The sequence below is a fragment of the Lepidochelys kempii genome, chromosome 2, assembly GCF_965140265.1.
Source record: "Lepidochelys kempii isolate rLepKem1 chromosome 2, rLepKem1.hap2, whole genome shotgun sequence".
Lineage (NCBI taxonomy): Eukaryota > Metazoa > Chordata > Testudines > Cheloniidae > Lepidochelys > Lepidochelys kempii.
The window spans coordinates 268,039,745-268,063,832 of NC_133257.1; the positions used below are offsets into that span (position 1 = coordinate 268,039,745).

At 49.3% G+C, this 24,088-nt stretch overlaps 1 protein-coding gene across 1 annotated transcript in view; it reads right to left on the reverse strand.

The window, feature by feature from the left end:
- Positions 1-23,604, reverse strand: part of LOC140905808 (uncharacterized) — a 45,011-nt gene extending 21,407 nt beyond the window's left edge. The window contains exons 1-4 of the mRNA XM_073329315.1: positions 22,563-23,604; positions 21,208-21,334; positions 14,195-15,622; positions 10,955-10,957 (exon numbers count right to left, since the gene is read on the reverse strand). Of these exons, the coding sequence (XP_073185416.1) occupies positions 10,955-10,957; positions 14,195-15,622; positions 21,208-21,334; positions 22,563-22,601 (1,597 nt within the window). The 5' untranslated portion in view covers positions 22,602-23,604. The remainder of the gene's footprint in view (positions 1-10,954; positions 10,958-14,194; positions 15,623-21,207; positions 21,335-22,562) is intronic.
- Between the last annotated feature and the right edge of the window lie 484 nt (positions 23,605-24,088).

The window sequence follows — 24,088 nt, forward strand, 5'->3', positions numbered from 1 at the left end:
ATCATATTGCCTCTATATAAATCCATGGTTCGCCCACATCTTGAATACTGTGTGCAGATGTGGTCGCCCCCTCTCAAAAAAGATATATTGGAATTGGAAAAGGTTCAGAAAAGGGCAACAAAAATGATTAGGGGTATGGAACGGCTTCCGTATGAGGAGAGATTAATAAGACTGGGACTTTTCACCTTGGAAAAGAGAGGAGTAAGAGAGGATATGATAGAGTTTATAAAATCCTGACTGGTGTGGAGAAAGTAAAGAAGGAATTGTTATTTACTCCTTCACATAACACAAGAACTAGGGGCCACCAATGACATCAATAGGCAGCAGATTTAAAACAAACAAAAGGAAGTATTTCTTCACAGTCCAACCCTTTGCCAGAGAATGTTGTGATGGCCAAAACTAGAACAGGATTCAAAAATGAACTAGATAAGTTCATGGAGGACAGGTCCATCAATGGCTATTAGCCAGGCTGGGCAGGGATGGTGTCCCGAGCCTCTGTTTGTCAGAAGCTGGGAATGGGCGACAAGGGATGGATCACTTGATGATTCCCTGTTCTGTTCATTCCCTCTGGGGCACCTGGCACTGGCCACTGTCAGAAGACAGGATACTGGGCTAGATAGACCAATGGTCTTATCCAGTATGGCCGTTCTGATGTTCTTATATAGAACCCAGATGTATCTGCCCCGTGCTGTAACCCACTAGACCCCACTCCCTTCCAGAGCTGGCCTAGGGCATGCACTGTGAGCAGATCTCTGGTTCGAAACTCAATGTGGGGACAGGAGCCCACCCATCTCCTCCTAAATGGCACCCCTGCACTAGACCCCACTCCCCTTCCAGAGCGGGATAGAACCCAGGAGTCCTGATGGGGTCTCTCTTTCTCTGCAGAGTTAGTAACAAAGTAAGAGTATACATTAACATTTTAAACCTAATTGGTGTCCCTTAAGTGACTTGCCACAACAAGAACATGTTATATTAGAGCTGAGTGGGTCTAATATTTATTTAAATGTTCTTTCTTTTATATAGGAATTAGATACAGGGCTCCTGTCAGCTAATTGTTACGTTATCTGCCTCCCTTAGAGTTTTCAGGTGCCTACGTAACCCCTGGAATCACAGTTAAAGTTGCCTCCCCCCCTTCACCAAAATCTGAAATGGTGCCCTTGATTTTCCTCCTCCTCTCCCCTGAATTCACCAGAGGAAGCTTGGAGTTCCCAGCTGGGAGGTGGCAAAGCAGCCAGTGTAATGGACAGGCCGGGCTGAGCCAGGTCCTTCTCTCTCCTGGCCTAAGGGCCTTTGCAGAGACGGTGCCAGGAACTCAGGGGTGAGTGGAGAAGAGGAGCAGCGGGGCAGGCGGGATCTGGGGCTGGATGGTGGTGGGTAGGTCTGGAGGCAGAGATGTCGGGTTGTCTCTATGGGGGAGCGACAGGCAGAGGAGACCCTGCAGCTCTGCCCTTGGTGCACAGAGCCCCGTCCCTGCAGGGCCCACGCAGCGCCCCTGGCTGGGCACCTTGGGCGATAGCAATAAGAGGACGCCAGCCTCCTTCAGCAGCCCCAGCTCGGTTAACTGGCATCTGCTGGACGTGAACCTGCCCGCTTGGTGCTTGCTGGCCAGGCTGCTATTTCTACCTCTCCTCCGTTCGCTTGGGTGCGCTGCTCCCATAGGCACCTGGGCCAGGGAGGGGGTGAAAAGAAGAGGCAGAAATAAAAGGCACCCACAGCACTTTGGCCTGAGAAGGGCCTTGGCTGCCAGCAGCACCTCCAGCTTCTGGGAGTGCGGGGCGAGCTGGCCCTGCTGGGGACAGGCCTCCGAGCGCTTGACTGTGTGCAGTCAAAGGAGACAGAGGGGATGGAATAACCTGCGCCAGGCACGGGACCGGGGACCAAGGGGCACGCCCTTCCCCCATCCCCCGATGCATTGCGAGCGCAGCCAAGCACCACTCCCGTCCGTGTTCCCCACTCCTTGGCCTGCGGGACCCCACTTTTCGGGGCGCAGTGCAGGGGCCTCGCTCCGGGAAGGAGCCGTGTTCATGATAGTGCCCAGCTCCGCAGGACCAGGAGTGGGAGAGGCTGGCAGAGGGACTCTCCCGGACTCACCAGCCCTTGAGGAAGCTGCTGGCACGCAGGCCATTCTGGGAGGTGAGATTCCTCCACCAGTTGTCCCACTGGACTGTATGCGAAGGGAGAGGCCTGGTGTCACAGGCCGGCTGGCCCATTAGGGAGAGTCGGGTCCAGGCTGTGACAGATCACCTCCCCCAGCTGATCCCGATTGGCTAGGGAGCAGGCGGCCCTGGTCAGTTACTAAACCCGGCTGGGAAGGGGTCCTGCAATGCCAACAAAGGGCGAGAGAGCTGTTAGGGCAAGGCGCTGCGGAAGGGTGGAAGGCTCTGGAGACCGGCCCCGGAAGAGGGGAGGCTCCCGGAGGAAGCCCTGAGAGAGGAGCAGAAAGAACAGGGTGCTGAGCCCACGAGGGGCCAAGGCCCTTCTGTTCATGCTGCCCCTGGGACTGTTGTCTAAGGTTGTGTCCGGCACAGAGAGAGATCAGTGCCTGGGAGTCTCCCCGGAGGAAAGGCAGGCCTGAGGCAGGGAGCGCTGGTGAGGGGTAACTAGCTAAACCCGAGTAGAAGGATGGGGTCCCGCCCAAGGCTGGGACAGAGCATCTTCTGTTGATTTTGTTATATTTGTTTGGGAACATTGGTTTCCTGGGAGGGGAACTTTGGGTGAGGGGTAAGTTGCCGCAGCATCAGACCATGTGGGAGGCAGTGGCCAACCACGGACTGAGGGAAACTGAGGCAGGGTGAGTTATGTCCCAGTGGGCAACAAGAGGGGCTGCAGAGGCTGACTCTGCCACATCTGGCCCATGCATGTGTCTGGTTCCGGGAGGAGGAGCAGAGATGGAAGAGGCAGCGCTTCCCTGTGAGCAGAGCCTTCCCCACCAGCGGCGCGAGCTGCTCCCTCTAGCTTTCGCTGTACAATGCATGGCTCTGCTGCAGCACGGTGTGTGTGAGAGAGAGAGAGTGGGCACTGGGCCGGGGGGTGGGGCCAGGGGCTGGAGAAACAATCATTATCATGAAACTCTTGGCAAAATCATGAGAGTTGGCAACCCTGTGAGCACCTGGGTAAGCACTGGGCAGGGAACCCAGCACGGAGTGCCAGTTAACAGTCCATGGATAGGATCAAGAGCAGCTCACACCTTTCAGAGCTAATGTTTCAGGCTCTTTGTCTGCAGCTAGCAATGAATTGTGTCGCATTAGGAAGGTTTTCTTCACAAGCAGAGGGTCAGAAGCTATTTTGTTTTAATGCTGCAGAGCAGGACACCAAGAAAGATGTAATCATAGAAATGTTGGGTTGGGAGGGACCTCGAGAGGTCAACTAGTGCAGCCCCCTGTGCTGAGGCAGGACCAAGGAAACCCAGACCATCCCTGACAGCTGTTTCTCTAACCCAGGGATTGGCAAGCTTTGGCACACGGCCCCCTGGCAGGCCGGGACGGTTTGTTTACCTGCCGCGTCTGCAGGTTCGGCCCATCGCGGCTCCCACTGGCCGTGTTTCGCCGTTTCAGGCCAATGGGGGCTGCAGGAAGCGGCGTGGGCCGAGGGATGTGCTGGCTGCCGCTTCCTGCAGCCCCATTGGCCTGGAGTGGCAAACCGCGGCCAGTGGGAGCTGTGATCGGCCGAACCTGCGGACACGGCAGGTAAACAAACCAGCCCGGTCCGCCAGGGGGCTTCCCTTGGCAGGCCGCAGACCAAAGTTTGCCAATCCCTGCTCTAACCTGTTCTTAAAAACCTCCAGTGATGGGGTTCCCAAGCCTCCCTTGGAGCCTGTTCCAACTGATCACTGTCTTCTTTAAAGACTGTTACCCGGTCCCCCCTCAGTCTTCTTTTCTCAAGACTAAACTTGCCCAGTTTTTTAGAACTTCCCTTACAGGTCAGGTTTTCTCAACCTTTTATCACTTCTGCTGCTGTCCTCTGGACTCTCTCCTACTTGTCCACATTTTTCCTAAGGTGTGGTACCCGGAATTGCACACACAACTCCAGCAGGGGCCTCCCCAGTACTGAGTAGAGTGGGACAGAAACAGGAGGTGGGTCCCAGGAAGAAATAAACATCTTCTTCATCTGTTTAGAGTGGAGACTGCACCTTAGTGCCATCTTGTGGACACTGCCTGTATCCAGCAGGAGGTGCGAAGGCGAGAGGACACCGGCTAGGGTGACACAAGGAGATGCCAGACTTTGGAGTTGCTCAGTGAGCTATTTCATCCACTATGTTCTTGGTGTAATAACTGAATACAAGCAATTCACTTGGGACTTGCTGCTTCCTCATGAATAGCCAAGGGACCACCCACATGCTGGATCCTGATGCAACAAAATACTGGACTGAATTCCAGTCCATCTACACCAGCGGTTCTCCATCTGGTTGGGCTCAGGACCCATTTGTAACCTTGACGGCCCGCCATGACCCAGTAAATAGCTTTAATGCAAAAAACATCTGGTTTACTACACATTTCGCATCCGCAATATACACATTAATGTAATAAGTACTAACTAGGTACACCCTGCATACCATGGTGGTGGCTCCTGCGGTTCCTGTCCCATGGGGCTGGCTGGGCTCGGTTGGGTCCCCTCTCCCGGTGTTGTGACCTTCAGGGGTGCAGTGCTGCTCAGCTTTGGCCCTTGCTGACGGGTGGCCAGCCAGGCCACATTTGCATGACTGGTGTTGTGATCCGGTGCATGGGTCACACTGCCGCGCCTTCAGATTTGGCCTGGCTGCACCCTGTCACCATGACGGAGAGGTAGCTGGGCCAAACCTGAGTGACACCACAACCTTGTGCACCAGCTCAGAGCGCCCGGAGCAGGGGCCTGAGCCCAGCCAGCCCTACAGGAGCGGTCACTGTGGGGTGGTGCAGGGCAGGTTCTGCATCCTCCCCCCGCCACGCCAGGGTCTCCCTGCCAAGAAGCTGGAGTTGACCTCCTCCCCAATGCCCAGGCCTCCTATGTGACCCTTTGACACATTCTGGTGACACAATTTTAGGTCATGACCCACAGGTTGACCCCCTGAGCTAAATTACACCAAGGATGAATTTTCCCCATTGTTATTTACTTCTCTGGAAGGCAGAAGCAATGAGGTGTGAGAGGAGACAAGAATGAACGGCAGCCAATATATCTCTGCATATGCTCATTTAATTAGAATCTGAATATTACATAGCACTGGATATAGTTGTTTGATGTATTTAAGAATATAACATAAGAACGGCCATACTGGATTAAACCAATGGTCCCTCTAGCCCAGTGTCCTTTCTTCCGACAGTGGCTAATGCCAGGTGCCCCAGAGGGAATGAACAGAACAGGTAATCATCAAGTGATCCATCCCATTCCCAGCTTCTGGCAAACAGAGGCTAGGGACACCATCCCTGCCCATCCTGGCTAATAGCCTTTGCTCGACCTGTCCTCCATTTGACTTGGAATCATGTAGGCAGCCATGTAGAAATAATAATACAGTGCACTATTATGACCCTGCCCCTCTGGGATCTCGATAAACACAGTGGGGATCTCGACACCATGTCTGATCCAGCGTATCTCACGGGTTTTAATAAAAACCCTAAATAGGAAAATAAAGAGTTCAGCCCTATGAAGATGTGGGGCCAAATCTTTAGTGATGTAAAGTCAGGGCAGTGACAGGATTTACACCAGTTGAGGATCTGGGCCCTGATATCTCAAGAAGCAGCCATGTTATTCTGCAAGCCCTCAGTACATGGAATGTCTCCCATTGACTAAGTAAGGGGCTGGCAAGATTGAGCTTTTAATGAATGAAGCCCCCCTTGTGCAATGAATACAATCCCCCATTGACACCTGAGGAACCTATAGCACAGAGAGGGGAAGTGTCTTGCTCAGGGGCAGAGAGAGGACCAGACCCCAGAAGACGTGAATCTCAGTCCCTAACCACTAGACTTTATGCCCTGCTGGGTGGCTGATGTGACACACGGAGCTGCCACTCCCCAGTTTAAAGCTCCCAGGAGTGAGTTAGGGCAGGTCTACACTACAGTTACATCGGCGCAGCTCCACCGCTGTAGCACATCTGGTGAAGACGCTCTAAGCCAATGGGAGAGGCGGCAGCTATGCCGGCCCGAGAAGCTCTCCCAGCAAGATAGCACTGTCTACATGGGGGTGGGGGTGAAGGTCGGCATAGATACATCGTTCTGGGGTGTGGATTTTTCATGCCTCTGAGCGACATAGTTAGACTGAAGTAGGTATGTCGTGTAGATCAAGCCTCAGTCAATTGCAGAAGGGGAGACCAAATTACCGTATCTGCATGTTGCCCTTTAAACGTAATATGTTAACCCTTTTCTAACCGAGCTGTTGAGATGTCCTCATAGGTCTTCAGCAGGGTTTCCATCCCAAACCTTCAGCTCTACTGAACCAACCTCTACCACTTGAGTTAAAGGAGTAACTTCAACAGCAACAGCAGTAGTAGGCCGTTATCCTTATAGGAGCCAGCCAGTTGAGGGGGACATGACACATGCTTTGCCAGTGGATTGCATAGGCATCTCTATATGGCTGAAATTTTTATTTTCCAGCTTGGATCTACTGATGTTGCAAACGTTTTGGATTTTTTTCCCTTTACAGACGTGGTTCAAGGATGAACTTATCTAGAAGCACAGTGATGGAGCAGTCTGCTTAGACATTTAATAAAAGTATAACCCCAGTAAGAGTTGGAAGTTCAAACCAGACACGTTACCCGTTAGGCTACACAGTCCTTTGGTACAACTGACCCACAGTTACAGGCCCGAAAGGGAAGGTGCCCTGAATGCAACAGAAACATACTGAGACAATTCCACATTGAAAAATCCAAACCAAAGAGCAGGGCTACAAAGTAATTTCGCTGGGTCATGCTGAGACCTATGTCCATGCTCAAGCCCCTACAAAGAAACCAGCCCTCACTGTGCGCTTTTGCTTCTGCAACACAAAAGCTTTTTTAAACATCTGCAATAAATAGGAAGGGCCAGGTCTTGGCACAGCAGCTGGGGCTCAGCTCTGAGCCAGGGGCTATGGGAGACCTAGGAAACTTCCACATGCCGCTCAAGCCCTAGGGCGTGGATTTCACCCGGCACAAGTAATGCAGCAGAGCACTGAGGGATGCAAGAGTCCAAAGGGAAGAAATGTTCCTCTCGGGGCCTTTCTTCCCCCAGGCTATGCCTCCTTGGCTAGCGTGTCTGTAACGCCGAGGAATTAGTCTGCGATACAAACACAGGGCCTGAGCCTGCAACCCGTCCCCATGGCAGTGCTCCCTGCTCAAGATGGCTGTAAGCAGAGGTCTACACTGACCCTTCAGAGACCTGAGTTCCAGGCCCACCTCTGCCATTAAGCTGCTGTGTGATCTCGGCCAAGTCGCTGCACCACTTTGTGCCTTTGTCGCCTTGCAGCCCTGCAGCTGTCTTGGCTAGACTGCCAGGTCTCTGGGCAGCAAATCTCTCTCACTGTGTGTTTGTGCAGAACTCGATATGAGGGGCCTCCAGAGGTTACTATAATGACAATAATATGAATGAAAAACGTCACCCCATTGACTTTAAGGGGCTGAATTCTGATCTGGCTCATGCGAGTGTCAGTCAGCAGGAGTATTTCCACCGGGATCAGGAGGGGCACTGGTTTCAGTGGGACAGCTGGCTTGAGCAAGGGTCATGGCAGCTGGATCAGGCTGCTTATTTTAAAAATCAAACCTAAAAAATAGTGCTTGATTCTTACAATGATCACCAGGGATCCTAGGAATCCACTTGCCGTGGAAAAACGCGGGATTTGCGTTGTTACAGAGAATCTTGTTTTTTACATTTTCTGAAAAAATTAAAACATATATTAACTATTAACTAGATTTTACTGAAAGTACCAGTGTCACGTATTCAGTGCGCGCAGCCTCCCCCTCTTGTGGTTGATTTTTGAATGTGCTTTAAATGTACATAGCTAAACACACTCCAACAAACTGCTTCTGGTGTACAGAGCTTCGTGTTTAAATGCATCTCAAATTTCACTTCAGCCTCCAGCCGTGAGTAATTAAGTTATGAAAAGAGGCCACAAACCTGAAAACCACCCCTAACCCCGTGTCCCTGAGTTTGGCAAGGACAAATGTCATGTGGATGGCACTGTGCTGTGTGGTACTGTACACAGCAAGGCTGTAGACTACGTGAGAAGGCAGACAGTTGTAGACACACGGAAAGCGCTAAACATAACCTGAATTTTAATCGTGGGAAAACATGGATTTTTTTTTTATTGGAGAATTTTGGAGTTTGTTTATCACTGACAACTAGGATCCCTGATGATCACCAATGAAAGGCAAGCCGCTACCAACTTTGGCCTATCAGAGACATGCTTAGCATAGGAAATCACTGTGACATCATCTCTAGGGTGACGATAAATGTTGGCTGTATAATGGTGTAGTGGAGCGGTCACCGTGCTCCGGTTTGGAAGGGGTTAAAAACAGCCCTGGGAGAGGTCTGCCCCAGGGAGCCAATCATGAGCGGGTTGGAGGCAGCCAATCAGGGCCCGTCTGGGCCAGTATAAGAAAGGCTCCTGGGCAGAAGGAGGTGAGTCTTGTTCCAGTAGTGGAGCAAGAAGGACCTAGTTGCTGGGTAGGGACAGGGGTACCTTGGACAGAGCAGTGCTGGGGAAGGGCAGGCTGAGCTGGGGAGCTCTGGCCTGGCGACCTCCCAGTCTGAGGCCTTGCAGCAAAGGCCTGAGGACGTACTAGGGCTGCAGGAAGGCAGCCAGGGCAAGAAAAAGCAGCAGGTCCAACCACCCCCTTGCCAGTGATGAGTGGCCATTTCAGACTTCAGTGTGCCCCTGAGAGAAGGGGCTAGATGACAATTGGCAGTAGTCACTGAGATGAGGTGGGTTCAGGAGAGTGGGTTTCCCTGGGTGAGGGGCAGCTCCCCAAGGTAAGGGGCACCGTGGTCCAGGATGGACATGGGGCCTATATGTGGTGGAGATAAAGGGACTACAGAGAGGCAGGTAAGGGCAGGGAAATTGGCCAGAAGAGGGCGCTCCTGAGCTGGATGAGCTAATTCCTGGACTGACCAGCAGGAGGCACTGTGTCAGTGAGTGCCCCGACCTGTTACAAATGGCAACCACTCTATGGAATACAGCACCTGCCAGTTTCAAAGCTTTTTATGGCCAATAACTAAACAATGTGTAGGAATAGATTTGCAAAGTCCTCTCTCCACCACTCAGATCCTCAGCTGTTGAAGCCAGTAGAGCTAATCTGATAGACACCAGCAAGGATCTTCAGACCACGACCTGCATGCATGTAACATTTAATGTACAGTGTTGGTACTACATAAATAATACAATCAAATAACAATAGTTAATAACCAAGCAAACCATCTATGATGTACTGTATGATTAGTTACTTCACTGAGAAACAAACTATTTAAAAAAGAAAAGGAGGACTTGTGGCACCTTAGAGGCTAACCAATTTATTTGAGCATGAGCCTTCGTGAGCTACAGCTCACTTCATCGGATGCATACTGTGGAAAATACAGAAGATGTTTTTATACACACCAAACCATGAAAAAATGGGTGTTTATCACTACAAAAGGTTTTCTCTCCACCCACCCCACTTTCCTGCTGGTAATAGCTTATCTAAAGTGATCACTCTCCTTACAATGTGTATGATAATCAAGGTGGGCCATTTCCAGCACAAATCCAGTTTTCTCCCCCCACCCCCCACACACACACAAACCCACTCTCCTGTTGGTGTCCCCTGAATAGATATGTGGGCACAGTTGGCAACCATCATGGGGCCTAATCACATCAGCCACACTATCAGAGGCTCATTCACCTGCACATTTACCAATGTGATCTATGCCATCATGTGCCAGCAATGCCCCTCTGCCATGTACCTTGGTCAAACTGGACAGTCTCTACATAAAAGAATAAATGGACACAAATCAGATGTCAAGAATTATAACATTCATAAACCAGTCGGAGAACACTTCAATCTCTTTGGTCACTCGATTACAGACATGAAAGTTGTGATATTACAACAGAAAAACTTCAAAACCAGACTCCAGCGAGAGACTGCTGAATTGCAATTCATTTGCAAATTGGATACAATTAACTTAGGCTTGAATAGAGACTGGGAGTGGCTAAGTCATTATGCAAGGTAACCTATTTTCCCTTGTTTTTTCCCCCACTGTTCCTCAGACGTTCTTATTAAACCCTGGATTTGTGCTGGAAGTGGCCCACCTTGGTTATCGTGCGCATTGTAAGGATCCGATGAAGTGAGCTGTAGCTCACGAAAGCTTATGCTCAAATAAATTGGTTAGTCTCTAAGGTGCCACAAGTACTCCTTTTCTTTTTGCCAATTGTAAGGAGAGTGATCGCTTTGGATAAGCTATTACCAACAGGAGAGTGGGTTTGTGGGTGGGGGGCGTGGGGAGAAAACCTGGATTTGTGCTGGAAATGGCCCACCTTGATTATCATACACATTGTAAGGAGAGTGATCACTTTAGATAAGCTATTACCAGCAGAAGAGTGGGGTGGGGGGAGAGAAAACCTTTTGTAGTGATAAACACCCATTTTTTCATGGTTTGTGTGTATAAAAACATCTTCTGTATTTTCCATAGTATGCATCCAATGAAGTGAGCTGTAGCTCATGAAAGCTTATGCTCAAATAAATTGGTTAGTCTCTAAGGTGCCACAAGTACTCCTTTTCTTTTTGCGAATACAGACTAACACGGCTGTTACTCTGAAAACTATTTAAATACTTTCATTGAACACAAAGCAAGACTCTGATCCCGTAAATATTCACGACAGGAGGAGAACTGCCTACATGATAGAAAGCATCACTCCAGATACTAAGTGTTTGAAGGATAAAGTCACATTTTTGGTTGATGATGATAATTAAGTAGTGAAAACATAACAGTTGATCTGATGCCAAGACAAGAAAGTATCCTCAAGTAATAGGATTTGAATTCACCACCTTTGCAAGCCCCGAAATCCAGTCCCACTCTGGTGTGAGTGGTGGCAACTCCCAGCAATTTCAATGGGAGTTTTGTCTGCTTATGTCCAGGAAGAATTTGATCCAGAGACCTTGTCCACTCAGCTACACAGCCTGTTCTTGCCCTGTATCTGAACTGACATGGTGAAGTTAGCGACAAGGAGGCTTTGGCATTGTTCCCTGAATGCACTACTTGATTTCATTTATCCGTAGGTATTGCTGTCTCACTCATCGCCAGGGGCGGAGTGACTCAGGGCATTGAGCCTTCATTTTACATGTAGGAGGTAAAACTCTGAACCTTTCTCCCTTTAATCTGTTTTCTGACACTGGTAGCTGATGATGTGTGAGAACGGCGTCGTTACAACCTGGTTGCATGGGGAAATGCTAGTTTAAGCAGGTGTCTTCTTACAGCATCCTTTCGAGGTAGTGAGATGTGTGTATCGAGCTGATGTGCTGGTGAAGTGGTTGTCACAAGCGTGGGCTTTTCACCAAGAACCTTGTTCTTCTGCTGCCACAAGATGAAATCTGGGCTCTGTCACCCTCAGCGTCCCCGCTGAGTGTAGGAAGGATAGTGGGGAATGGAGAAGACAGGTGGTCCCAGAGGTCTCTGGACTCTCGCCCATTCAGGGCAAGCACCTAGAAATGGACCCATTGTTTGACTGATGCCAGACAGTTTTGCTTAGAAGATGCAGCTCCTTGGTAAGCCCAGATAGAGAAGGTTGCAACACATTCTTGGGTCTCTGTGGCTGGGTCCACATCAGAAAGGAATGAGCATAATTGTTTGGCTAATGGGAAGTAGCAGCTGGCTTTTCTGATCGCCGCAGCTAGCTGAAACTCAAGAGCAATGAGAAACCAAGCAGGATTCTGCTGTGAGTGGCAGGGTAAACGTACTCTGTCAGTGAAGGGCCAGGTCACCTTTGCAAACAGTTCCTCAAAACACTTCCCCTGTCCACTTGCATCACCTCTGTGCCTTGTCTGGATTGAGCGTTAGCCGGCTGCTCCTTGCCCAGCTCTCCATTCCGGCGTAATGGAAGTCACAGCATTCCTGTCAGATGAGAAGGTGATGTAGAGGTGGGAGCCATCCATGGCTAAGAGGAATTGAAACACCAGGCCCCAGTCCCATGAGCATTCCAATCACAGAACTGTCTTCGGAGTCAACCAGACTCCCGGGCACGGAGCACTTACAGAATCATACCCAAATTATAACCCAACCCCTGGGCAATAAGGACTGCAGAGTTCAAACCAAGGCCTCCGTGCAGGCAGCAAGACATGGAAGTTACACTACAGGAAGCAAAACATAAAGCAGACCAAAAAAAGCCAATGAGTCAAAGACCATGAAGAATTTTCCTATCTTTGAACTACACGTTGTGCTTTAAAAAGGCATCTATTAACACGGGGAAGGCTTTTTTATATGGTACATAATGGAAATAATTAGATCAGTGCATAAATAAAAAGGAAACAGCATTCATTAAAGAGGTGAGTCAGATCACGTGTGAGGAGCGCAGAGAGGAATACCAGCCTGAGAGGCAGTTTTACAAGTTTGAGGCCACTGTGTTAAGTTTATCCAGACAGATCAGAAGAAAATATAACTTCCTCTTTGGGCTAAAGAAGACACCAATTTAAATCCAGTTGATACTGTTAATTTAAAACAATGGTTCTGAAAAGAGTCTCTCAGTTAATGGGTTATGTGTGGGGACCACACTGGAGAGAAGGCTATCAGAACACATGGTTTCATGATCTTAGCCATGTCATAGCATATATATTTCCACATAATCAGGGCAGTGTCCTCCTTTACTGATGTTTTTGAAAGAACGGGTTTATATATATGAAGTAGTTGGGATAAGTTTAATCAATTCAGCATCCAGGAAATAACTATTATTGGGATAGTTTTGACATTATTTCTTACTCACCACTGAAAGAGCATCAGGCATAATGGCTTTTGATCGCCCACGCACCAGGATGTGATTAAACCTGCCACACAGAAATAGAACTGCCTCTGGGAGAAGACCAGGGAAAGGGCTCAGCATTACGCACTGGCCTTTGCTGTTATTGGTCAACAGCAGGGCCGGCCCACAACATGTTGGCACCTGAGGCGGGGAGCTCAAAATGACGCCCCTATGCCCCCTCACTTGGGCCAAAACTTTGAAACTCTGGGTCCTAGTGGTGCTGCCCCGCCCCCAGTCTGGCACCTGAGGTGGCTGCCTCAGATTGCCTCATGGTATGGCCAGCCCTGGTCAACAGCCAGATTTACAAAAGCATTTTGGTGTCTAGAGATGCAGCTAAGCGCATACAAAAAATTTTAAAAGCTCCTAAGCAGGTTAGGCGCCTCCAGCCAGATCCTCCAAGTATAACTCCCACTGGGAGTTAGGTGCATAACTACTTTTGAGGACCTGGGCCAGAGATACCACTGAGAGTCAAGGGGAGTGGGGTGCCTGACTCACTAGGTGCTGTTGTCAATCTCACTAGCACCTATCGGCATCTTTACGCACCTAAACACCTTTGTGAACCTGGCCCCAAATAATTTCTTTGAGGAACAGTTTTCAACAGCTGAATGAACGCTTCAAAAAGTTACTTCTTTGATTCATTGCTCAACAAGAACCAGATCATATATTTGCTGAATATTATTTGACCAGCTGTTCTTCATACCCCATTAATCATTCTCCACCCCTTCCAGCCCTCCATGTTCCCACTGGCTAGTTGAGGGTACTGATGAGGGGTCTACCCCCATCTTACAGTCTTCCTGAGAGTCAGTCAAGCTCAGAAGGTTCATCATCAGACATTTGGAAAACCCAAGGTTTGAATCAGCCCTGCGTCTTCCAAATCTGCCCCCTCTTCTCCTGGGGGAACACTCTGCTATTCAACATGGTTCCTGCTTTGCCAGATGTTTCCTGGACTTCTCAACAATTACATGGTGTTTCCCAATCTGCTGATTGTTAACCGGAAGACAGGTTTGAAATATCCACCCTCTCCTGACAAGGGAGATTCAAGGAGCCATTTAAAACCTTTCTCGGATGTGTTTGGAAATCTCAAGCTGTCCCCACTTGAAAGCCCTAGTTCCTCCCTTGTTTGCTCCCTGGTAGGCAAGAAGATATTTACTGATGGATCCATACCCAGCACCACCCTTGGTCTGCACGTCAGCCCCCCATTGGCATCAGCTGGAATGCCAGACAGAGCTGGATGGGAGGGCATCGCCCTGGGCACATTCACTCAGTCGCTGACCCATGTGGATCCTCTGATGAGCGATCAGACTCGTCTTCTGGCTGAAGCTCTTCCCGCAGTGGGTGCACTGGAATGGCCGCTCCCCAGTGTGGATCCGCTCGTGCGACACGAGCTCGCACTTTTGGCTGAAGCTCTTCCCGCAGTGGGCACACTGGAATGGTCGCTCCCCGGTGTGGATCCGCTGGTGTTTCACCAGGTTGGCGCGCTGGCTGAAGCTCTTCCCGCACTGGGTGCAGGGGAAGGGACTCTCGCCGGTGTGGATGCGCTCGTGCTTCACGAGGTTTGACTTCTGGCTGAAGATCTTCCCGCATTGGGCACAGGTATAGGGGCTCTCCCCAGTGTGGGTGATCTGGTGAGCCACCAGCTCATACCTCTGGGAGAAGCTCCTCTCGCACTGGCCGCACTGGTAGGGCCGCTCCCCCGTGTGCGCACGCTGGTGCTTCACCAGGTTAGATTTGCGCACAAAGCTCTTGTCACAGTCGGCGCATGGGTAGGGCCGCTCCCCCGTGTGCAGGCGCTGGTGGGAGATGAGCTCATAGGTGCGGGAGAACCGCTTGCCGCACTGGGAGCATTGGTGAGGCCGCTCGCCCGTGTGGGTGCTCTGGTGTGAGGCCACGCCTGACTTATGCCGGAACCTCTTCCCGCACTGGGCACACTGGTGGGGCCGCTCACCCGTGTGGGTCTTCCGGTGCGAGAGCAGGCCCGACTTGTGGCCGAAGCGTTTCCCACACGCCTCGCACTGGTGCGGCCGCTCCCCTGTGTGGGTCCTGTGGTGCGACACCAGGCCGGACTTGTGCACGAAGCTCTTCCCACACTGGGCGCACTGGAAGGGCTTCTCGCCCGTGTGGATCTTCTGGTGCTTGGCCAGGTTGGATTTGCGGATGAAGTTTTTCCCGCACTCACAGCACTGGTACGGGCGTTCCCCAGTGTGGATTCTCTGATGGAGGGTCAGGTTGATATGCTGGGTAAAGCCCCTCCCACACTCACTGCACCGGTAGGGCCGCTCGCCGGTGTGGATACGCTGGTGGATGGTCAGGTTGACGTGCTGACTGAAGCCCTTCCCGCACTCAGCACACTTATATGGCCGCTCCCCGGTGTGAGTCCTGAGGTGCTGAACCAGCTCCGATCTCCAGGTGAAGCTTTTCCAGCACTCATCGCACTTGTGTGGTCTCGCCCTTTTCTTGGGTCCCTGATTCCCACTGGGCTGCATGCAGTGGCTGTTCCCTCTTCCACCTTCAACAAGCTGCCCCAGCCAGCCGCCTTCCTCGCTGCTTGGCTCTGGGACGCAGGCGATCCGAGTGCTGCAGATCTTTGCCTTCTCTGAGCCTTTGGCCAAGCCGATTCCAGTCGGAAGCTCAGGGGCTTCCAACTTTTCAGCACATTCCTCCTCATTTTTCTTCTTGCTTCTCTGCCTGGGCCAGTCCCCTGCTGGACGGAGAAAAGAGTCCAGGCATTATTTATGGATGGGGTGGTGGTAACGAGTCATAGATTTTAAGGCCAGAAGGGATCATTCCGATCTTTCAGTCTGACCTCCTACAGAACACAAGCCAGAGAATTTCACCCAGTGATTTCTACATCCAGACCAAAACTTCTGGGCCAGCTAACGCATGCTTTTTAGCATGACATCCAGTCTTGATTTAAAGCCTTCAAGTGATGGTGAAGTGAGCACATCCCTAGGTTAGTTATTCCAATAGCTAATTACCCTGCCTGTTACAAAATGTGTGACCTATTTATAACCTGAATTTCCCTTGCTTCACCTACCATTCGGCCTTTGTCTGCTAGGTTAAAGAGGCATCTACTATCAAAAATCTCCTCTCCATGGAGGTACTCAGAGATTGTGATCTAGGCATCTCTTAACTGTCTCTTGGATAAACTGAAGGAAAATCCTAGACTCACATGTATCCTTGGAGTAGCTCCACTGACTTCCCTGAACATCAGGAATGAGTCTGGCCCACAATGTTTTGAGAGTGATAAGAACATAAGAACGGCCACACTGGGTCAGACCAAAGGCCCATCTAGCCCAGTATCCTGTCTTCTGACAGTGGCCAATGCCAGGTGCCCCAGAGGGAACGCACAGAACAGGTAATCATCAAGTGATCCATCCCCTGTCGCTCATTCCCAGCTTCTGGCAAACAGAGGCCAGGGACACCATCCCTGTCCATCCTGGCTATTAGCCATTGATGGATCTGTCCTTCAAGAACTTATCTAGTTCTTTTTTGAATCCTGTTGTAGTCTTGGCCTTCACAACATCCTCTAGCAATGAATTCCACAGACTGACTGTGCGTTGTGTGAAAAAATACTTCCTTTTGTTTATTTCAAAACTGCTGCCTATGAATTTCATTTGGTGGCCCCTAGTTCTTGTGTTATGGGAAGGAGTAAATAACACTTCCTTATTTACTTTCTCCACACCAGTCAGAATTTTATAGACCTCTGTCATATCCCCCCTTAGTTGTCTCTTTTCCAAGCTGAAAAGTCCCAGTCTTATTAATCTCTCCTCATACGGAAGCTGTTCCATACCCCTAATCATTTTTGTTGCCCTTTTCTGAACTTTTTCCAATTCCAATATAACTTTTTTGAGATGGGGCGACCACATCTGCACACCGTATTCCAGATGTTTGCGTACCATGGATTTATATGGAGGCAATATGATATTTTCTGTCTTATTAACTATCCCTTATTATCCCTTCCTAATGATTCCCAACATTCTGTTCACTTTGACTGCTGCTGCACCTTGAGTGGATGTTTGCAGAGAACTATCCACAATGACTCCAAGATCTCTTTCTTGAGCGGTAACAGCTAATTTAGACCCCATCATTTTATATGTAGAGTTGGGATTATGTTGTGCAATGTGCATTACTTTGCATTTATCAACACTGAATTTCATCTGCCATTTTGTTGCCCAGGCCCCCAGTTCTGAGAGATCGTTTTGTAGCTCTTCGCAGTCTGCCTGGGACTTAACTATCTTGAGTAGTTTTGTATCATCTGCAAATTTTTCCACCTCACTGTTTATCCCTTTTGCAAGATCATTTATGAATATGTTGAACAGGACTGGGCCTAGTACAGACCCCTGGGGGTGGGGGGGTATCACTATTTACCTTTCTCAATTCTGAAAACTGACCATTTATTCCTACCCTTTGTTTCCTGTCTTTTAACCAGTTACTGAGCCATGAGAGAACCTTCCCTCTTATCCCATGACGGCTTACTTCGCTTAAGAGCCTTTGTCAAAGAGGGACCTTGTCAAAGGCTTTTTGGAAATCTAAGTACATTGTATCCACTGGATCCCCCTTGTCCACGTGCTTGTTGACCCTCTCAAAGTCGTGCATAGTAACAGCAGAAGGTGGATTTTTTAGCAACAATCTTAAAGCGATTTCGAAATGGTGAAATTTACCCTGTGCAGGGGGCCAGCATGTGGCTGAGGCACAACGTAAGTCCCACTCAAGCCAGCATATGCTTTCCCAAATCCTAGAGATGTCAGGCTGGAAGGGACCTCAAGAAGTCATCTAGTCCAGCCCCCACGCTGAGGCAGAACCAAGTAGACCCAGACTATCCCTGACAGGTGTTTGTCCAACCTGATCTCAAAAACCTCCAATGATGGGGATTCCACAACCTCCCGAGGTCACTGTTCCAGGGCTGAGCCATCCTCAGAAAGTTTTTCCTAATATCTAATCTAAATCTCCCTGGCTACAAATGCAGCCTATTACCACTTGTCCTACCCTCAATGGACAAAGAGAACCGCTGATCATGGTTCTCTTTATAACAGCTTTTTACATATGTGAAGACTGTTATCAGGTCCATCCCCCTTCCCCTGCCCCCATCTTCTCAGGACTAAACACGTCAATTTTTTCAACCTTTCCCCGTAGGTCAGGTTTTCTAAACCTTTCATCATTTTGTCGCTCTCCTGGACCCACTCCAGTTTTCCCACATCTCTTAAATTGTGGTGCCCAAAACTGGACACAGAACTCCAGCTGGGGCCTCACCAGTGCTGAGCAAAGCGGGATGTGGTGTAGCCGCGTTGGTCCCAGGATATTAGAGAGACAAGGTGGGTGAGATAATATCTTTTACTGGACCAACTTCTTGTCTCTGTCACCAACAGAAGTTAGTCCAATAAAATATATTACCTCACCCACCCTGTGTCCCTCATATTCAATTCAGTCTGATCCAGTCCAACCTCCAGATCCTTTTCAACAATACTACTGCCTAGCCAGTTATTCCCCGTGTTGTAGCTGTGCATTTGATTTTTCCTTCCTAAGTGTAGTACTTGGCACTTGTCTTTACTGAATTTCATCTTGTTGATTTCAGCCAATTCTCCGATTTGTCAAGGTTGTTTTGATTTCTAATCCTGTCCTCCAAAGTGCTTGCAACCCCTCCCAGCTTGGTGTCATCTGTACATTTCACACTCTACACTCCATTATCCAGTCATTAATGAAAATACTGACTTGTACCAGATCCAGGACTGACACCTGCAGGACCCCACTAGAGACACCCTCCCAGTTTGATAGCGAACCATTGATAACTACTCTGAGTACGGTCTTTCAACCAGTTGTGCACCCACCTTAGAGTAATTTCATCTAGACCACATTTCCCTAATTTGCTAATGAAAATGTCACATGGGATGTCCCAAAAGCCTTTATAAAGTCAAGATATATCACATCTACTGCTTCCCCCCATCTACTAGGCAGATTTCCCTATCAAAGAAGGAAATTAGACTGGTTTGGCATGATATGTTCTTGCCTAATCCATGTTGGCTATTATTTATCATCTTCACCACCTCTAGAGGCTTACAGATTGATGGGTTTAATAATTTATTCCGGTATCTTTCCAGGTATCGAAATTAGTCTGACTGGTCTATAATTCCTTGGATCCTCCTTTTTCCCCATTTTAAATATCGGCTATATGTTCACCCTTCTCCAGTCCTCTAGGACCCCACCCGTCCCCCCTGAGTCCTCAAAAATAATCACCAATGGTTCAGAGATTGCTTCAGCTACTTCCTTAAGTACCCTGGGGTGAATTTCATCAAGCTCAGCTGACTGGAATACATCTCACTTATCTAAATATTCTTTAACCTGTTCTTTCCCTCTTCCTGCTTGTGTTCCTGTCCCCTGTTGTTAATATTAATTGTGTTAAACATCTGGTCATTATTAACCTTTTCGGTGAAGACTGAAGCAAAACCTTCCCCATTAAGTACTGGACCCACACTCTCCTTTGTGTTCTGTGACTGCTGATGTATTTATTTATTAATACATTAATTAATTAATTAATTAATTCATTAATGCCTAATGCCTTCATGTCCCTTGCTAGTTAGAACTCATTTTGTTCCTTAGCCTTTCTGGTTTTGTCCCTGCATGCGGGTGCTGTCTTTTTAGAGTCATCCTCAGCAATTTGTCCATGTTTCCTCTTCCTGTGCAAGTCCTGTTTGATTTTCAGGTCATTAAAGATCTCCTGAGGCAGCTATATTGGACTCTGAGCACCGATTTGAGAACTTTGAAACATCCCATTCAAGTTATTTATGTGTCAGGATTATTACTGCTTTTCAAAAAACATTTAACGGAAAAACTGCTCACAGCCCTGGCAGCAAGCTGATACACCAGGGACTGAGTGCGCATATGTGGCATCACAGAACAGCACGACCCAGGAGTGTGATTCTTGGCCCTGACTTGGGCTGGTGTACTGCACCGGCTTCGGAGTGAGGGAAATAAACACGGCTGGGAAAGAGAAACTCAAACAATTGAGCAATGAGCAATTTCCCAAAATGAGCAATTTCCCAAATAGGCTACTCTTAGTAAACTGACAAGAGATGTAGTGTTTTCCTGCAAACTCCCACAGTCTGTTTTTTTGCCCACCCCATCCCACCCGCAACAAAGTACGTTTTACCCCCTCCTTCTGTTATGGCAGGGTGTTCTGTGGTAGGCCTGGATTTAGGGGCAGGTGACCCAGGCGACAGCCTGGAGTGCTAGGCCTGAGCGGCGCTGGGCTCGGGGTGCTGTTTTTGTTGTTAGCCTCTTATATGACAGGGAGAAATCATGCGTACAAATCGTGCATCAAATCTAAAATGGCAGCCCCCTAGTTACTTCCTCCACTTTCAGAAACAAAAAGTTCTCCCTAGCACATTCCAAGCTGTTAGGAGAGTCTGTGCCCTGCCATATTGCCTTGCCAACAGCTGTCTGGGGAGTTAAAGTCCCCCGTTACCATTGGGATTTGTCCTTTGGATGCTTTTGCTATTTGTTCTAAAAATACCTCCTCCTCCCGATTTGCTGGTCTATAGCAGTCCACTCCCCTACCATGAGCGGGACACGTCTGGTCCTTTAGCCATGTGATGGGCGAATTTCTCTCCCTCCATTCGGGGAAACTGAGAAATGACCTGCTTCTGCTTGTGACTCATTCCACTGATAAGAGAGCAGCACTGAGGGCCGAACGCGCCTGTCTGCTTTCCAGTGTCCTGCTTTGCTGCGGAGCGGTTCCAAGAACGAGGCTTCCTGTTTTACCAAGTGGGGCTCAGACAGGAAGCCTCTGTGGGGGTTGGGTAGGTGCCGGAGGCTCACATCAGTGACCGCAGCATTAGAAAGGGTTGTGCTTCCCACATGCAAGGGGTTAGAGGGTCAAGGCTGGAGCAGCACGGGGTGCAGCGTCACTCGGGGGTGGTCGTCTGTTACTGACCCTCAGGAGCACACTGTCTTTCCCCAAGGATGCCACGCCAGGGGTCGGAACCATAACTGGGATCAATCAGTATAGCTCTATTGACCTCAATGGAACTACAGACCTTTGCATCAGCTGATGATCTGGGCCACTGCATGCTTAGTAGGCAAGACTTATCCTAGGACTGGGAGCTCCCTGGAGCACGGACTAGCTTTTTAAAGCCAGTGTATACAGCACCTGGCACAGTGGGGCTCTGATCCTGGATTGGTTGCCCCTAGGGGTTACTGTAAAACAAATAATGAATAATAATAGACTAAAGACAGCCCAGGGATTTCAATGATCCTGCTGCACCCAGTAAAACAACGAAGGCTGATCCTTACCCAGAGAAATCAGATTTGCATAATTCTCCCTCATCACCTCCTGGTACAGCTCCTTCTGCCACTCCGCCAGCATCTCCCACTCCTCCCGGGAGAAATAGATGGCGACATCATCGAACGTCACCGGCACCTGCAATAACAAGCACCAAACGCTCAGCACCTGCTGCTTCAGTCACCACCTGTCCCTGGCAGTTGTGGGGTTCCAGCCCAGCCTACCGACCTCTCTAGGCCCCTTCATATCCTCCTCTGTCCTCCCTGGCGTTGAAAAGGCTTCCCATTGCAATGCCATTGGTGCATGCAGTTTGTGGGCCTCTCCCCTCTTTTTCCAGATCATGAAACACGCCGTAACTAAAACCCAGCCTAAAATCAAGCCCAGCAAAACCCTCCTGGGTATCTCTCTCCAGCTTCACCTGGCGTTGTGACTCAGTCCCCTTAATTTCCGTTTATAACCCCACCCCACTGCACCCCCTATTTCCAAGCCATACCTCCGTGGCCAAACCAGTTCCAATTAGTGGTAAACTTAAGTTTTCATGACACCCTGCACTTAGGCTCCCTTAGCGTCTAATTTCACTGCTGCCAGTGAGCTCCTGACAGCCGCTACTTTTGTGAATTCATCCAAATAAAAGCAATAACATTTGTCTGGCGTGATTGGTTCTTTATTAGCCCTCGCTGCCTATTGCTCATGGTTCCACCAGCCTCCAGTTGCTTACAGGGTTTTTAACGCTTAATATTCCTTCCATTGAGGAAAGGTAGTGTCATCCAGTGGAGAGAGAACTGGACTGAAATGAAGGAGATTTGGGGTCTATTCCTGGCAACACGCTGCGTGACCTTGGGCAAAACACCTCCTGTCTGTTTCCCCTCCCCAGCAGTGTCTATTTAGACTGTAACCTCTGGTGGAGGGGACCATCTCTTACCACATGTCTTTACAGTGCCTAGCGCAATGGGGCTCAGATCTTGACGTCAGTCTCTAGGCTACCATCAATATCTATCCATATAGCAGTAGACATTGCTAGAGATTAAAGTGTGACAAACCACACAGCGATTGCTAAGCTTTCTCTCTTTTTCAATGCACCAAGATCTACCTTCTTCCTGTCTGCTCAGGCCTCTAGAGTCATTAGCGAATTCCTTTCAAGCCTTACAATGCATGTTATCTGGATGAGCTGCTTTGTATATATTCTGGTTCTCTGCATGTATCCCGTCTCCTGCTGTCCATCGACAGCTCCAGCCTCCAGCCTCGGCGACCACACCTCCTCTTTGGTAATTTTCTGACCGATGGCCAGATTTAAGCAGCACGTTATTAGGCGAGCCATTGTGGAGCCCTCATTGATTTCATCCCCTGCATTCACGCCCGGCCTTACCTTTTCCGACAGCATTTTTTTGTTACCCCAAATCACCATAATTTTCAAAGTCCTTCTTCTTCCTCTTAGCTGCTGTGATGAGGTGTCCTACTCAGATGGGTCCAGGCCATTCTGAAGTGCAGGATGGCTTGGAAGTCCCCCCTCTGCTTGGCACGAGAGGTGCTGGGAGACAACTAGATGCAGGCAACATATTTTTGGCAAATAGTGAATTTTCTGGAAAAGGCATTTTTCCAGGGCACCGAAATGATTCGTGGATGTGAGTCGAATTCAATTAATAGTTTTGGACAAAAACCCAAAACGAACAAACATTTCAGAAACGGCGGAACATTTTGAAGCGTTTGGCGAGTTCGTTCTGAAATGACTATTTCCAAACCAAATCTTGTTTCCAATCGACATTTGAAATCTTTAGTTGGACCCAGATGAAATTTCTCTGTTTTTCATTTTGCTGAGAATTTTTTTAAAAATTCAGCTTTGGTATGAAGCCAATGAGATTTTTTTCTGGCTGTTTCGGTTTGGGCACCGACCCAAAAACCCAGTTACTAACTCAGCTCCAGAGAAAAACCCCAGACAGCTGCCGCAAGGTCATCCTTTCTCCTGCCCTTATCTTTTGATTTCACAGACGGATTATTCCTATCTGGTCCCTTTTCTGTTTCCAATCTTTTTGGTTCACATGGACCCAGTGAACTGTAATTCTCCCAGGTGCAATGCACACCTACTGACCACTCCCTCCCCAGTGTCTCGCAAATTCTTCTGATATTCTCTCTTGCACTGAGTATGCACCAATCTTCTGCCTCGGTGCACTGTGCCTCCCATGCAAAACTCATACCACATCCTAATGCAATATGCTTATGAAGTGTGCTCCCCTCCTGCCAGTGGCTGATTTGCATAGAGGATAATAGCCTTCTATTGCTACCATGTAATAGTGCTGCCCCTTCCACTCAAGTGGTGGCCTCTCCTATTTTGGTTCTGAAGCACCTAGGTTCAAATCCTCCTGGTAGCTTTAGAACTGTTCCATTATTGGTCCCTTAAGGAGTTTTTCACATAAACAAACATATGCCCCCCCTCCGTCCCCCCCCCCAATTGAATAAATCGAGTTCTTTCCCCCCCATAGGCTAGGAAGGAAGACATTGTTACTGTTACTTCTTTGGTTAAAACCCTTGGGAGAGGGCTCAGATGCTGTGGATAGGAGCCCTATCTGTAGCTAGCCAGCCAGTCTGCGTGTGCCTCCAGGGTCCGACGCTCCGGGCACTCCGGACCTGTCTGCACGCATCCCTGATGTACCTGGTGCAGAGGGGAACGGCCCCGGCTGCCAGGAAGCGCGGCGCATCGCCCCCCACCCGCCTCCGCGGCCACACCGGGGAAGTTGATTGTAAAATGCCCTACCTGAGCCGAGGCCCCTCCAGGCATTGTCCTGGTGCCCCGCGGACGGAGAAAGGCTTGGCTAGCAGATGGCAAAGCGGCCAGGGCTGCTCAGCCGCAGACAGCCGCGCTCCGGCTCCGGCTCCGGCTCCGGCTCCGGCTCCAGC